This window comes from Suncus etruscus, chromosome 15, assembly GCF_024139225.1.
Source record: "Suncus etruscus isolate mSunEtr1 chromosome 15, mSunEtr1.pri.cur, whole genome shotgun sequence".
In the NCBI taxonomy this organism is placed as follows: Eukaryota; Metazoa; Chordata; class Mammalia; order Eulipotyphla; family Soricidae; genus Suncus; species Suncus etruscus.
Window position 1 is genome coordinate 4,431,276 of NC_064862.1, and position 17,095 is coordinate 4,448,370.

The following is a 17,095-nucleotide window of genomic DNA, read 5'->3' on the forward strand; positions in this document are numbered from 1 at the left end:
TGCTCTTAAACGAGCAAAATCAAATTCTTCTTGTATTGAAAAAAAATTAAATCTGGTATTCCTCACATAACTTGTGACTGGGTAAGGCAAAGATATGTTCCACCATCGATGGGGGCAATAGCAATATACATACTTCAGAAACAGCCCTAAATCCTAGCATGGTAATGCAAGGAATGCATCTGCTAAATCTGTAATGTTGTCACAAAGTTCTAATTTATTTGATTAGTTTATCTGGAAAAACTTTTATAAATACATTTTTTAAAAGGTCAGTAAATTATTTTCTTGCTTTGAAAAAATAATGTGCTTTTCACATTTTAAAACTTTTAAGTACACTTTTGCAAAAGGAGATGCAAGAAAAATGTGCCACCTGGGCTTGCAGAATGTCCAGGTGCAAGTTGCTTTTACAAGAACCTGGTTACCTGACTATAATTATCCTCTACAAATAAAGATCTGAGCAATAATATTTAAATAGGCTTAATTTAAATATCTCCCCTAGTTACTTTACTTGTAGAGCAAAGAGGTACATATTTTCAAGTATCGTAAAATAAATTTCTTTAGTGTCAATTTTACACACTAGTTTTTAAAGACCAAAATATCTATGTGAAAAATTATGTCTCGTTAGCCCATTTCTTTTATACTCAAATGCTCTCATCTTTTTGAGAGTGCAGAAAAATATTGATTTTCTAAGAAGGAACACATTGGAAAAAACCACTTTAACTTATCAAAGAATAAGGAGTGTTTCCTTTTTTCTATTGGCGAAATTATTAGAAGTTATCCAGTCTATTGTCTTTAGCTGGTTTTAATAAAGTCTTTTCAAAATGATGATCAAGAGATCTTTAGAAAACTGCAGGAAGGAGAATGCTCCTCTATTTAGCATGAAAGGAGTTCCATTCTGTAGAAATTCTTATTAAACGTCTGCTTTGGTTCTTCAGAAGATGCTCATACGACTTCTAGATTGAGACAGAAAAAGATCATTAAATCATTTATCTAAAATCTTAAACTCTACAGTACTATCTTACATTTATTAAAATTTACCATGCTTTTCTACACAACCAGACAGGATCTGGTCATATATTTAAGTAACTTTTACTACAAAAGGAAGCCACGTGTTTTTGCTTCAACTTAGGTGCTATTATTTACTTGTATGAGTCGCATTCGCTGATGATAGTTTTCCTTTAAGGGACTTACCTTCATTTCCTGATATCCTCAGTATCTGATGCTTCTGACTCCAAACTTATGTTGGAGTTAAATATTTTATGATAGTCTCAACCCCTAAAGACCTCTTACTCCACTCAAGATCACAGATACTGGATTATGTTCCTAATGAAGGCAGGCACAAAAAGGGAGGACAGTGAGAAGAAATCATTGATAAACCAAAGGTGATTTGGGGCCTGAAAAAGGAAGCAGAAGTCATTAGCTTCTGTAGATGTTCCTTCCCTCTCTGTGAATCTGTGACCTGACTATAGTGGAACTGACACCAGGATTACTTCCAGCTGTATACCAGTAATCAGAGAGTTCCTAAAGGTGTAAGAATGAAGATGTCAGGACTGAGAGGAAACAACTTACTTGACCACAAATAAGTCTTTTTATTTGGTTTTTGGGCCACACCCAGTGATGCTCAGGGGTTACTCCTGGCTATGCGCTCAAAAATCGCTCCTGGCTTGGGAGACCATCTGGGATGGCGGGGATCAAATTGAGGTCCATTCTGGATTAGCCACATGCAAGGCAAATGCCCTACTGCACCATCACAAATAAGTCTTTACTGAATCCATTTAATGTGGAGAATATGAGCTGAGGGTGACAGTACAGGGAATAGGGCAATTACTTTTCATGAAGCTGACCAGGTTCAATCCCTGGCATCACATATGGTCTTCTGGGTCCTGCCAGGACTAATCCCTGCACACAGAGTCAGGAGTAAGCCCTGTGAACTACCAGGTGTGGTCCATAAACTAAATAAGCAAACAAAAAAAAATGAAGAATATGGCCAAGTTTGTTTAATGCAGTATAATGAGATGGTAGTTGTCTGCATGAAGGCGATACGATAGGAAAAGAATTGGACAAAACTGAAAGGTTTTTTGTTGTTGTTTTGGGTCACATTCGGTAGTGCTCAGAGGTTACTCCTGACAGGCTCGGGAGACCACATGGGATGCTGGGAATCAAACCTGGGTCCATCCTGGGTTGGCCTTGTGCAAGGCAAACGCCCTACCGCTGTGCTATCATTCTTTCCTATGAAAGAAGTTTAAAGAGATGGAGATGGAACTGAGATTATTGAGTCTGTGCGGGCCTGTGTTGTTGAAATGCTATGACTAGGGAGTTAGTAGTCTGTGACATAATACTAAATTCTTTGGTTCCTCTAAAGGTATTTTTTGGGCATAAAGACTTTTGGGGAAGAGTGAATCCCACTGTTCGCTTGGATAGCACATATACTAATATTGGAACCATACAGAGAAGATTAGCATGGCCCCTGCACAAGGATGACACGCAAATTCGTGAAGCGTTCCATATTTAAAAAAAAAAAAAATTAGAGTGAATCCCAGAGCTAGTCCTTGGTAACATTAACAGTTACAAGTCACTCAGAACAAAACAGAAGACAGGCTCAGTATGATCCTAATTTTGAATATTCATTCCATTATCTAACCTAAGTGCTCTTCAACCTCTGGTCCATGTTTTGGTGTTTGTCAAAAGAAATTCCCTGCTATTTAACACATGGGATACATGGACAAAATGCTCATTTTATAATGTTAAATTAAAAATGAATACATGAAACAATGAAAAATAATGGGTTTTTATTTCTCTTTTAGAGGTCAATGAAATATTTCTATTTTTACCAGTTTGCAGACAGGAAAGGCCAAAAACCACTCATCTAAATCATAACTCTCCATCATCTCTTATTACATTGTAAAAGGACTATACTATATGATATGATGCAGGTTGCTATACTCAAACAAGAGAACTATACTGATAGAACACGAGAGCAGTGTTCAAATATCTCAAGAGCAAAGATGAAGGAAAAATAACCCAAGCAATCCTTTCTCCAGTGGGCACCACTCGGTGTAAAAGTTCTGATGTTAGGGGAAGGCACAAGTAGTGGCTTTACTGCATTGCTTCTCAATTATTTTCTTTCATGCCCCCCTAGGAAGAAGAAAACATTTTTAACCTGAAAAACAATAATATATAAAATAATTTGAGCTGATTTTTTAATGAGGTGATGTCTGGATTAATGGCTACAATGAGCACGTTTTGCAATGCATAGCTTTTCGAAGCAGGGTTTGAAGCAGGACACAGCAACTCTCAGCTCCATAGACATAAACACGGGGCTTAGCTTGTGATGACAGTGTTTGCTGAGGTCAAATGTGCTCCCTTTTAAGGAGCAGGGGGGCGCGCCCCACTATTTGAGAAGCACTGCTTTCCTGGAAAGTGTGTTCTGACAGTGAATGCAGCTGGGTCATGATGTTGCTCCGTGAGGACACACAAATGGGATCCAGTGGGGGCTGCAAACTGAATTTCTGTACTGAGTGGGAGAAGAGGAGGGGCCCTAGGCGTCAGTCCAACTCAAAATTCCATTTTTATGGTCCATGATAATCTTCTCCAGGTGATTCAACTAGTCCTGTGCCACAGCCACAGTGCAGAGGATTCATTCCCTCCAGGTGGTGATTACTGAAGCGAGTGGGAGGCAATCTTACCTGCGGTCTGTTGTGTTTGAACACCATCTACCTGAGGCAGGGGTCCAAGTGTTTTTTCCTCATCAAAAGCCAAAATTGGATTCAAAGGAATTTCTGGGTTCTCACTGTTGGTGACATCTAATCTGGATGGCTTAGATCCAACGGGTAAGTTTATAATTTCTTCGAAATTTTCATTCTCAGTAGATACTCCATTTTCATTTGGTTGCTTTTCCAAATTGGGAGTACTGGGGAAATAAAAAAAAAAAAAAATCACAATCAAAATGAGTCAAGAATAAAACCAGAAAGCACATTTTTAGGACACCGAAAAACTATATATAGTAAACAATTTTGCAACCAAATGTGAGCCAGATGGACCACATCGTTACTAGAAACATAATATATTTATACATGTCTGTATTATAATTAGAGCATTTATTAAACAGAACACATTTTCAATCATATCACCATCTCCAAGAGTTCTACACATTTCTCCTACAGACATTCGCACAAATTCTTTTTTGTTCTGACAGAGCAGATCTTATTAAGACTTTACTTCAAAGATGAGTAAATTGTAATTTAGGTGTGAGATGGTGGATAGGCACAGAGCCACAGAACTCCTGAGATATGAAAAGACTAAATACATGGCATTTTGATTTCTGTTCTTAGATTCTTATCTCTCTCCCATTTTGTACATTTTTAGCTATTCAAACTCTAAACTCTTTCTGGATATTACTAGATTCTTTAAACATGTATATTAGGGTCTGGAGCAGTAAGGCATTTGCTTCGCACGTGGCTGACGAAGGGACTGCAGTTCGATCCCTTGGTGCCAGTTAAGAGACACAAAGTGGCAAAAAGGATCAAAAAGCTGAAGCCAACATTTTGGTGCCTACAAGAAACACATCTAAATAGTCTGAACAAACATAGACTCAAAATCAAAGACTAGAGGAAAATCATCCAAGCAAACAACAAAATCCCTTTAAAAAGCTGGAGTGGCCATATCAGATGACACAAACTTTAGACTCAGAAAAAAGGGGACAAAGATGATCATTTCGTACTAATCAAAGGAATATACAGCATGAAGAAATCACTCTCCTAAACATATACGCATCTAATGAGGGACCAGCAAAATATTTAATACAATTGTTGACAAACCTGAAAGAAGACATCAATAGCAACACAATGATAGTGGAAGACCTCAACACTTCCCTGTCACCTCTTGATAGGTCAACCAGGCTGAAACCCAACAAGAATATACTAGCTCTGAAAAGAAAAATGGACACACATTCTTCTCCAATGCACATGGATCATTTTCCAGGATAGACCACATGCTGGCCCATAAAAAAATCTCCATAAAATTAAGAGAATAGAAATTATGCAGCCTACCTTCTCAGATCACAAGGCACTAAAATTAGAAGTGAACTACAAAAGGGTCACAGAAGAAAAACTTTAACACCTAGAAATTAAACAATTTACTACTGAACAACAGTGGGTCAGAGATAAAATCAAAGAGGAGATCAAAACATTTCTGGAAATAAATGACAATCAAGACAAAAACTATGAGAATTTATGGGACACAGCAAAAGCAGTACTAAGAGGAAAATTCATAGCTTTGCAAGCACACATCAGAAATAAAGAAGGGGCCTACGTAAATAGTTTAATGACACAGCTTTTAAAATTAGAAAATGATCAACAAAAGGAGCCAAAGTAGATAGGCAGGAGGAAATAATAAAGCTTCGAGCAGAAATCACTGAAATGATAATAAAAAATATTCAAAAGATCAATGAAAGCAAAAGTTAGTTCTTTGAAAAAATAAACAAAATTGATAATCCGCTAACAAAACTCACAGAAAGAGGAGAGAGAGAGAGAGAGGAGAGAGATAGAGATAGAGAGACAGAGAGAGAGAGACAGAGAGACAGAGACAGATACTGCAGAGATTCAAAAGGTAATCAAGAGACTACTTTGAGAAACTCTATGCCACGAAACATGAGAACCTGGAAGAAATTGATAAATTCTTGGACTCCTACAATCTTCCACGGTTAAACCAGGATGACCTAGCATATCTAAATAGACCCATCACTACTGAGGAAATTAAAAGAGTAATCAAAAGTCTTTTAAAAAACAAAAGCCCAGGTCCAGATGGATCACTAACGAATTATTTCAAACCTTTCTAGAGGAAATACTCCCAATACCTTTCAGGCTCTTTCATGAAATTGAAAAATCAGGAATACTCCCAAATAGTTTTTATGAAGCTAACTAACATCACCCTGATACCAAAACCAGAAAGAGATGCTGCAAGAAAAGAAAACTACAGACCAATATCTTGGATGAACACAGATGCAAAGATCCTTAACAAAATTCTGGCAAATAGGATTCAATGCTTCATTAAGAGAAGGTCACATATTTAGAAAACCCTAAAGACTCTACCAAAAAGATTCTTGAAAAGTGGCAGGCTACAAAATTAACATGCAAAAATCAATGGCCTTCTTATACACCAATAGTGATAGAGAAGAAATGGACATTAAAAAACAACCCCATTCACATTAGTGTCACACAAACTCAGATATCTTGGAGTCAACTTAACTAAAGACATGAAGGACCTATACAAAGAAAACTACAAAACTCTGCTTCAAGAAATAAAAGAAGACACAAGGAAATGGAGACACACACCGGGCTCATGGATTGGCACTGTACAGATTTGATGTGATCCCTTTAAGAATACCCAGGACATTCTTCAAAGAAGTGGGTCAAGGGGCCAGAGAGATAGTGCAGCAGTAAGGCGTTTGCCTTGCATGCAGAAGGACGGTGGTTCGAATCCCGGCATTCCATATAGCCCCCTGAGCCTGCTGGGGGCGATTTCTGGGCATAGAGCCAGGAGGAACCCCTGAGCGCTGCCGGGTGGGACCCAAAGACCAAAAACCAAAAATCAAAAAAAAAAAAAAAAAAAAGAAGTGGGTCAAACAGTCTTGAAATTCATTGGAACAAATAGACCTCCACAAATAGCTAGAGCAACCCTTGGGAAAAGAGTATGGGGGCATCACTTTCCCAAACTTTAAATTGAATACAAATCTAGAGTCATTAGAACAGCATGGTACTGGAATAAAGAGACCTTCAGATCAGTGGAATAGACGTGAGTATTCAGAGAATGTGACCCAGTATACAATCAGTTAATCTTTGAAAAAGGGGCAAGGAATGCAAAATGGAGAAGGGAAGCCTCTTCAACAAGTGGTGTTGGAGCAACTGGTCAGCCACTTGCAAAAAAGCAAACTCAGACCCCATTTAACACCATGCACAAAGGTCAAATCCAATGGATTAAAGACCTGGATATATAACCCAAAGCCATAATAAGGATACTGAAAAACATGTAGGTCAAACACTCCATGACATTGAGATTAAAGGCATCTTCAAGGTGGAAACAGCACTCCTCATACAAGTGAAAATAAGAGATAAACAGATGGGACTATATTAAGCTGTGAAGCTTCTGCACCTCAAAGGAAACAGTGCCTAGGATACAAAAGCCACCCACAGAATGGGAGAAACTATTCACCCAATCCCAGTCAGACAAGGGCTAATATCAAAGATATACAAGGTACTGACTGACAGAACTTAACAAGAAAAAAATCTAAAAAAAAAAATTCAAGAAATGGGGAAAAGAAACGAACAATTTCTCAAAGAAGAAATACAAATGACCAAAGACACATGAAAATATGTTACACATCACTAATTATCAGAGAGATGCAAATCAAAACAACAATGAGGTACCATCTCACGCCACAGAGACTGGCACACATACATCACAGAGAACAATAAGTGCTGGTGGGGATGTGGGGAGAAAGGAACTCTCATTCACTGCTGGTAGGAATACAGTCCAGCTTTTTTTTTTTTTTAGTGTTTGGGTCACACCCGGCGGTGCTCAGGGGTTACTCCTGATTGTCTGCTCAGAAATAGCTCCTGGCAGGCACGGGGGACCATATGGGACACCGGGACTCGAACCAACCACCTTTGGTCCTGGATAGGCTGCTTGCAAGGCAAACGCCGCTGTGCCATCTCTCCGGGCCCTCAGTCCAGCTTTTATGGAAAACAATATGGAGATTCCTCAAAAAACTAGAAACTGAGCTCTCATATGATCCAGCTATACCACTCCCAGGATATACCCTAGGAACACAAAAATTCAATACAAAAATCCCTTCCTACACCTATATTCATTGCAGCACTATTTACCATAGCAAGACTCTGGAAACAGTCAAGATACCCTTCAACAGATGAATGGCTAAAGAAACTGTAGTATATACACACAATGGAATATTATGCAGCTGTTAGGAGAGATGAAGTCATGAAATTTTTCTATACATGGATGGACATGGGAACTATTATGATGAGTGAAATAAGTGAGACTATTCAAAATAGTCTATGGGCTCTAAGAAAAATAAAAAGACCAGAGATGAGGGCCAGAAGTACTTGCTCACGATATGAAGCTCACATCAAAGAAGGGTGACTGCAGCTAGAGGAATGATACATTAACAACTACCATGACAATGTTAATGAGTGAGAGAAGTAGAGCACCTGTATCGAATACTGGCAGGGGGTGGGGGAGAGGCAGACAGGGGCGTCAGTGGTGGGAATGTTGTGCTGGTGAAGGAGGGTGTTCTTTTTGTGACTGAAAACCCAACTACAGTTGTGTGTAATCATGGTGTTTAAATAAAAATATAAAATAATAAAGAAAAGTCTAAAATAAGGAGGATGGAGGTTACCAGAAGAGGAATTGAAGCTGAGTCGGAGCCCCCCAAAATAGCCTGGAGAGTGCATGAACCTTCTGACTGCTCTTTAAAGAAAAGAAAAGAACACCTGTCTCAAAGACAGGCAGGGTTTGAAGGAGGAGGGAGATGGGGGACTCGTGAAGGGGGTATACTTTTTATGACTGAAACCCAACTACTAACATGTTTGTAACCATGTTGCTTAAATAAAGATATATTTAGAAAAAGAATGTCATTTATTGGGGCTGGACAATAGCACAGCTGGTAGGGCATTTGCCTTGCACATGGCCAATCTAGATTTAATCCCTGGCATTCCATATGATTCCAAGCCTGCCAACAGTGATTTCTGAGTGCTGAGCCAGGAGTAACTAACCCTTGAGAACTGCTGGGTTTGATCCCTATCAAAAAGACGAGTTTTAGGGGGCTAAAGCAATAGCACAGCGGGTAGGGCGTTTACCTTGCACATGGTCAACCTGGATTCGATCCCTGACCATACCATATGGTCCCAAGCCTGCCAGAGCAATTTCTGAGCTCAAGCCATGAGTAAGCCCTGCGTGCCACTGGGTGTGGCCCAAAAAACAAACCAAACCAACCCCATCTAAACAAAGTCTTGTAAAAATATGAAAAACAAAGAAATCTTAACATGTTCAGATGGTGGTACTTTCTTGCTGTTTTCCAGGAGGGAGGAGGCTTGGCTTCCCAGTAGTCTGCATGAGTCCACAGGTTCACACACGCATGCACACACACAAAGAAACTGTTCCAACGGCCTGGGCCAACACACCCAACTTCCAGTGTTCCCCTGACGTTTGGCACATGGCATCTCTCCCAAGATCTTTCTTGCCATTTCAAACACCCATCATCTTCCAGACTTTCAAGTACCAACAAGTTGGCGACAGCAACCCCATACTTGAGTCAAATGCAGACTTCATTTCCCCTTATATCCACCATCTACCCATTTTTTCTTAGTCAATAGCACTGAGAAAATTGACCGTGCCACGGGTTTTGGATGACCACTTGTTAAAGATCATACAGACAGAGCATGCGGAGCAGGAGAAACTAAGATGGAAACTGCTGTCAGAGACACTGCAGATCAGAAAGTTCTGCTACCTGGGCTGAGCATGCTTACTCAGCATGCTTCTGCAACCCACCTCTGGCATCCCCAAGCAACTGATTCCTACAATGCGCAGGACCCAGGGAGGTCGACACTAGTGGTGGGAATACCTGACTCACTGTATATCTGAAACTCAACCATGAAGGACTTTGTAGATCATAATGGTTTCAATAAAATAAAATAAAAAAAATAAATCACCAAAAATAAATTCAGTTTATGAAATAGAAGCAGAAGAAACAAAGTCAGAACCTCTGAAAGGTATGAATTAGTGAAAAAGGACTTAGCCCCCAAACCCCTAGTTTATGATTAACTCTAGGTTCTAACTAAGAAACTGTAGAGCAGTCTTAGTGGTATTTCAAAATAAAAACAGAGGTTGCTTCAAAATTAGTCTACAAAGTTAAAATTTAGAAAAATAATTGTGAGGGCTGGAGAGATAGGCTGGAATTTATGTTTCTATTTAGGAGGCCTGGTTTGGATCTGAGCACTGCAGTGTAGTCCCTGAACACTAATAGTTACCACCCACCACCACCACCACCCACCAAAAACAAAAACAAAAACAAGAAAGAAAATGGCTAACTGGGGTTTGAGATCCCTGACTTCCTCCAGGAACGATCCTTGAGCACAGAGCCAAGAGTTAGCCCTGAACACTGCTGGATGTGACCCAAACCAAAAAAATGTTTCCAATATGTTCAAAATTAAAAATATCAATAGATGAGCAGTGTAGTATGTATATGTATACACATATATATGTATATAGATAACTATCACAAAGCTGAGCTTTATCATCTGATTTCGTTCTACATTAGTGTTTCAGAACACACAGATATCAGGTAATGCTAATTCATGAGAAAAAGAAACAAAGGCAAAAGAACTAAGTTGAACTGGATCTCTAAATATTCTGTTGTGCCAAGTAAAAGCCAAGAGACAAGGTATACTACACAGAGAGAACTGAGTTTCAAAGCAGCTGTAATCAGTAAATGCAAGGAGTGAAATGAACCATGGCAGAACAAGCACCATCAGGTGTAGAGGTTTGGCCAACAAAGTGAGATGCTGGAGAAGTCAGAAAATAGTAATGTGAAAGGTGCAGCGGTAGGGCATTTGCCTTGCACGTGGCTGACCCAGGACAGAGCGCGGTTTAATCCCGCAGCGTCCCATATGGTCCCCCAAGCCAGGAGCGATTTCTGAGCACATAGCCAGGAGTAACCCTTGAGCATCACCAGGTGTGACCCCCCCAAAAAAAAAGTAAATTAAAAAAATATTAAGAGGGGGCCAGCGAGGTGGTGCTAGAGGTAAGGTGTCTGCCTTGTAAGCGCTAGCCAAGGAAGGACCATGGTTCGATCCCCCAGCGTCCCATATGATCCCCCCAAGCCAGGGGCAATTTCTGAGTGCTTAGCCAGGAGGAACCCCTGAGCATTAAACGGGTGTGGCCCGAAAAACAAAAAACAAACAAAAAAAATATCACGAGGTAGGGCTGAAGAGATACTACAGTAGGTAAGGCCCCACATGGTCTCTCCAGACTGCCCTATGCCCAGAGCCAGAAATAAGTTCTAAACACTGCCAGATATAGCAGATATAGGCAAAAGACAAAAAAAGAAACAAAAGAGCGAAAAAACTATCCTTTCTAAATATATTTTTATATCTTGAAGATAGAGCACACACACGAAGTATCCAAAAAGAGGCAGAGGGGCCAGAGAGATAGCACAGCGTGTTTGCCTTGCAAGCAGCCGATTCAGGACCTAAGGTGGTTGGTTCGAATCCCGACTTCCCATATGGTCCCCTGTGCCTGCCAGGAGCTATTTCTGAGCAGATAGCCAGGAGTAACCCCTGAGCGCTGCTGGGTGTGGCCAAACAAACAAACAAACAAAAAAAACACAACAAAACAAAAAGAGGCAGAAACCTTTTCTCACTATTAAGTTCTGACGCTCTCTTCTGAAGATGTTCATTTATTTATTTATTTTTGGGACCATACCCAGCAGTGCTCAGGGATTGCTCCTGGCTCTGTGCTCAGAAATCACTCCTGGCAGGCTCAGGGGACCACATGGGATGTCAGGAATAGAACCCACATCTGTCCTGGCTTATCTGCATGCAAGGCAAACACCCTGCCACTGTGCTACCACTCCGGCCCCATCTTCTGAAGATGTTCTATGCATGACATAATACATCTCTATATTTGATTCCCTGCTTTTTATATTTGGGGGTCACTGATAGTACAGATCAGATGGGGTTGGTCACCTGCCAGACAAACATTTTAACTCCTGTACTACCTCTCTGGTCCATGGTGGTTCCTTATTAATTTAATTTTATTTTTGGTTCTTAAGTGCTTAACATTATGAATGCACTTTCTCTATACATTTTGTTTTAAGAATTGCTCCTTCCCTCTCCATACCCTGTCCCCTCGTTAGCAAACTCATTTAAAAATATTTTTACTTATAACACTTTGGACCACATGATTCTAGTAGTCTTGATTCTTTTTTTTATATTATTCATTTTGATTTCTGGGCCACACCCAGTGACATTCAAGGATTACCCCTAGATTTGTGCTCAGAAATCAATCGCTCCTGGCAGACTCAGGTGACCATGTGTGATGCCAGGACTCAAACCCTTCTGGGGTTGGCACGTGTAAGGCAAATACCCTACTGCTGTGCTATTGCTCTGGCCCTGATATAGTGTTGATTCTTACTCTACATAGTTACCTCAAAGTTATAGAGAAAAGCAAAGTATTCCCTATAATTTTCTTTGTCTTACTAAAATTTGACCATCAAAGACTCAAACAAAAAAATGGGGGGAGTTTGGTTCATACTCTATGATGCTCATAAGTTATTCCTGGCTGTGCATTCAGGGATCAATCCTGGCAGGTCTGGGGTACTGTAATGGGTGCCAGGGATCAAACCCAAAGTTGACCTTATTTAAGTCAAAAACCCTGCCCACTGTACTGTTGCTCCACCCCCAGAAATAAAGGGTACAGAGTATATAATTACTATTTCTACTCTAAATCTATGGTGAGATTCATGGCATGAAAGCAGCTCTGCTGTTCCCTAATGCATTTCAGTGGAAAAAGTGCCAGTGTGTGACTCACCTCTCCACAGTCTCTTCTGATTGGTGTGAGGTAACCGCAGGTTCACGGGTCACTGATTCTCCACTGCCGGCAGAGTTCGCTGTATTCGGAAGTGCAGACACTGCTGGATAGAGCAACGAGAGGACAGAGGGTCATGATTACCAAATCCACACTGTAGGCCTCAGGACGCCTGGTTCTGCTATTCATTAATCTATGTTGTAGTTTCCTCGGGGATAATGGTACCTATGCCGACTTCAGGGGCTATTATGAGAGTTAAATGTATGAACAAACACTGAGGACTTAGAAGTATCCAGACGTTGTAAGGGTAGAAATCCATTCGGCTATTATTTTTGCTTGCATTTGATTCTGGACAGGAAGCATTTATTCTATTTTAAGAGGTGCCACTCAGAGGTTACTTTAGGGACCTCTTCTGGACGGACTTGGGGGGCCATATGTGGAGTTGCAGATAGAACCTCCGGTCAGCATGTGAAAGGCAAATGTCCTACTCATTGTATTATTGCATTACTGTAATATGTTCGAGAAGGTACATATTACTGAAAGTGAGAGAGCAGGGGGAACTTAATTAGGCTGGAGAAGAACATCTATACTGAAGGATTTGGAGTCAATAATCATAATCATGAAATACTTTTTGTGATGCCAAATGTGCTTTTAAAGCTCAGTTGTGTCCTGATCACATTTGTAATGACAAGATGTTATTGACTTGGAAGCCACAGTGAATTCTACCTACAACAACACCTCACTTTTCAGCACCCTATGTTAGAATACAGCTTAGTTATATTGATGCCTGACCATAAAATTTGGGACAGGGTTTTTTATTTAAAGTCTTGTCAACCTTCATAAAGGTCAGAGATTCAGGGAAAAATTGCAGCGTTTATGGCTTCAACTTAATATGAGAGATTTAACTGACGTGCATCCAAGTGTGATTTCATTGTCTGGAACAAATTCAATAAAACTGCTACAGGTTCAAAGATTGTTTTAATTGAAGCAAAGAAGTAATTGGTAATTGTTTCTCTCTCTCCTCCCTCCCTCCCTCCTTCCCTCCCTCCCTCCCTCCCTCCCTCCTTCCTTCCTTCCTTCCTTCCTTCCTTCCTTCCTTCCTTCCTCCTTCCTTCCTTCCTCCTTCCTTCCTTCCTTCCTTCCTTCCTTCCTTCCTTCCTTCCTTCCTTCCTTCCTTCCTTCCTTCCTTCCTTCCTTCCTTCCTTCCTCTCCCTCCCTCTCTTTCTCCTTCCCTCCCTCCCCCCCCCTCTCTCTCTTTCTTCTTTCTTTTTTTCTTTCTGGAACTTCATTGAACAGTGCTCAGGGTTTACTCCTGGCTCTGCACTTGGGAATCAATCCTGGTGGGCTCAGCATATGGGATGCTGAGATCAAACTCAGGTTAACCTGATGCAAGGCAAGTGCCCTACCTGCTATACTTTCCCTTTGGCTCCAATTTGTAATTTTTAAGCTCCCAACAATTCGAAGCTGGTAAGAGGCAGTCCCTGAGTGACTTCTGATTGGTCAGTAACCACTAGCAAGATTTTTGAAACCTGGAGCTAGAGAGATAGTAAGGCACTTGCCCTGTTCCTTGCCCACCTGGGTTCCAGTTCCACCTAGAATCTTATAAGATCCCCTGAGCAATGTCAGGATACCTGAGTACAGTATTGAGTAGCCTTGAGTGTGGTTCAAAACAAACAAAACAAAATAAAAAATGAAAAAAGAAAAAGAAAAAATCTTTGATCTTTGACCTCTCAGTTGTGGAAGGACTCTACGACAATTAGATAGTCCTCCGGCATCTTTTTAGCAGAACTCAAACCAAACTTACATTTTTTTTTTTTTTGGTGACACAGTGACGCTCAGGGGTTATTCCTGGCTACGTGCTGGCTTGGGGGACCATATGGGACGTTGGGGGGATGGAACCTTGGTTCGTCCTAGGTCAGCGCATGCGAGGCCCTACTGCTTGCGCCACTGCTCCACCCCCCTCAAACTTACGTTTTTTTTTTTTTTGAGGGGGTGTTGGGTCATACCGGCAGCACTCAGGAGTTTCTCCAGGTTTTACACTCAGAAATCACTCCTGGCAGCTCGGGGGCCCATATGGGATCCTGGGATTCGAACCACTGACCTTCTGCATGAAAGGCAAATGCCTTACCTCCATGCTATCTCTCTGGCCCTCTTCTTCTGATTATTTCTAAATTAGTTTAGTTAATTTTCTATTAAAATAAAATTTAAATTCAGCACTCAAAAAAAAAAAAAAGGCAGCAATGAGCTGACTATGAACAAAGTGCAGAATCCTACCCATCACATAATCTGAAGTGGTGCGATTTATATCCTGTCATTCTAATATGCATTGAGTGCTTTGCCTTACAGACATTTACTACAACAGTCTTGAAGATCACATGTGCAAAATGCAAGTGATTAAAGTTGCAACTATCAGAATTGCTCTTCAACAAATAAATATAACTAGGGGATCTTTAAAACAGCATGAAGGACTGGGACAACACAGCAGGCAGACATTTGCCTTGCAAGTGGTTAGCCTGGGTTTGATCCCTTGTATCCCATATAGTCCCCCAATTCTCACTAGGAGTGATCCCTGAGCTCAGTGACAGGAGTAAGCCCCAAGCACCACTAGATGTAGCCCCAAACAAATACAAAAAGGAGAGTATGAAAACATCACTGTGAAGGAGACATGGCAGAGAAAAATTAGGACTGCAAGATAGTCTCTAATGAAATTTAACCAAATTGCAAAATATCAATATTTTATATTTGGAAATTCCCAAGAGTTACCACAATGTTTTTTCACATCACTCAATTTATCTCTTTACTTCAGTCCTGCATATTGGTGGTGAGGACCAAAAACCCAAACTAAGATATCTTTTTTTGGTTTTATTGGGGAGGAGGGATACACATGGCAATACTCAAGGTTTATTACTTTGTCTCTGGTGGACTTGGGAGACTACCTGAGGTGCTGGAGACCAAAGACAGGTCATCTGGGTGCAAGGATAATGTCTTACCTGCTGTACTGTCTCTCAGGAACTGTATACTAAGATAGCAGCTTAGTTATCTGATATAAATGAACTGTTTCTTTCCAAATCAAATTAGAAGATGAGGAAAGAGAAAGAATGATGAGCTATCTATCTGCCACCTGTTTGTCTAATCAAAAAGACCATGTGAGATCACAGAAAAGAGTAGAATTAGAAGCTAGTGACTTGGACTTTAGGTGAGTCCGGCCTCAGAGTGCTCCTGAAGGTAGGAACCATGCTTGTCCTTTCACACCAAAATCTTAGAAGAGGGCCTGGCACACAGCAGAGTCTCTGAAAATGCTTGTTGCTCAGGTAAAGCACTTTTTACCTCTAGGCTGCCGTGGAATATAGACAAGAAAAAACACAGTAGATATACATGACACAAAGAAATCAATTAAACTATTGAGACACATTTTATTTAAAATTTAAACCAAATTTGTTTGGTTTAAATTTGTTTTAAATTTAAATTAAAAAATTTAAATTTGTTAAAATTACCAAGGAAGGACTCATTTCTTGTCAGAGTCTGTATCATATGATAAATAATAATCACATTTTAACTCTAGACTGAATATATAGCAAAGAGAAAGATTCTCCTAATTTTTTCTTTTGGGGCCACACCCAGAAGAATATGTAGTGGGGAACATGTATTGCGAAGGATCAAATCTGGGTCAGCCATGTGCAAGGCCTGTGGCTTATGTACTCTCTCTCTCTGGCCCCAAGAAATGAGATTTAAATTAGCTGATAATTGTCCTAAGTACTTGGTGTTGCTATGTCTAAGTTTAAAGCCCTTCATAGAAGTCAGCATGTAGCTCATGCCTGGGTTTGATGGTTTGATCAATGGCAGACCACTTATCTTGCACGTGTGAGGCACTGGGTTTAATTCTCCTAAAAAAAATTTTTTTTAAATAAAATAAGGATCTTAAGAGCAAATATAATATTATTTTGGTAGATAGTAAATGATAAGTGAAATTTAATTATATAAAGTCAAAGAAAGTTCTTCTAATTTTGTGAAGTCATATGTGAATATCTGTTATTTATATATATGTTCACATATGTGGACACATTATACTTCCATTATGGACATATATATTTAGATATAGATACATATATACCCTCACATACATGTGTAAGTACATACAGTGATGTAAAATACTTTAAACTTAGTTAGGATTATATGAGAATAGGAAAAGTAAAAAAAATAGAAACAAACCCCCCCATCAAAACTTTCAGAAACTCTTGAGAGTTATAAGAGGGAAAAATATCTGTGAGCCTTGGGGGCCGGGCGGTGGCGCTAAAGGTAAGGTGCCTGCCTTGCCTGCGCTAGCCTTGGGTGGACCGCGGTTCGATCCCCCGGTGCCCCATATGGTCCCCCAAGCCAGGAGCAACTTCTGAGCACATAGCCAGGAGTAACCCCTGAGCGTTACCGGGTGTGGCCCAAAAACCAAAAAAAAAAAAAAAAAAAAAAAAAAATATCTGTGAGCCAGATGACACTGGTCATC

The 17,095-nt window shown here is 40.2% G+C and overlaps 1 protein-coding gene, 1 long non-coding RNA gene and 1 other non-coding gene across 3 annotated transcripts in view; 1 reads left to right on the forward strand and 2 right to left on the reverse strand.

The window, feature by feature from the left end:
- Window positions 1–226: 226 nt before the first annotated feature.
- LOC126029735 (uncharacterized) lies at window positions 227–2,365 on the reverse strand. The gene is made up of 2 exons (XR_007503044.1): window positions 1,189–2,365; window positions 227–950 (listed from the first exon to the last, which is right to left on the reverse strand). It is a non-coding gene; the product is annotated as an uncharacterized LOC126029735 (long non-coding RNA).
- A 39-nt stretch (window positions 2,366–2,404) lies between these two features.
- LOC126031662 (U6 spliceosomal RNA) lies at window positions 2,405–2,509 on the forward strand. The gene has a single exon (XR_007503494.1). It is a non-coding gene; the product is annotated as a U6 spliceosomal RNA (small nuclear RNA).
- Window positions 2,510–2,783: 274 nt separating this feature from the next.
- MAP7 (microtubule associated protein 7) overlaps window positions 2,784–17,095 on the reverse strand; it is a 145,094-nt gene continuing 130,782 nt past the window's right edge. The window contains 2 exon segments of the mRNA XM_049788038.1: window positions 2,784–3,907; window positions 12,601–12,703. Coding sequence (XP_049643995.1) covers window positions 3,655–3,907; window positions 12,601–12,703 — 356 coding nt within the window. The 3' untranslated portion in view covers window positions 2,784–3,654.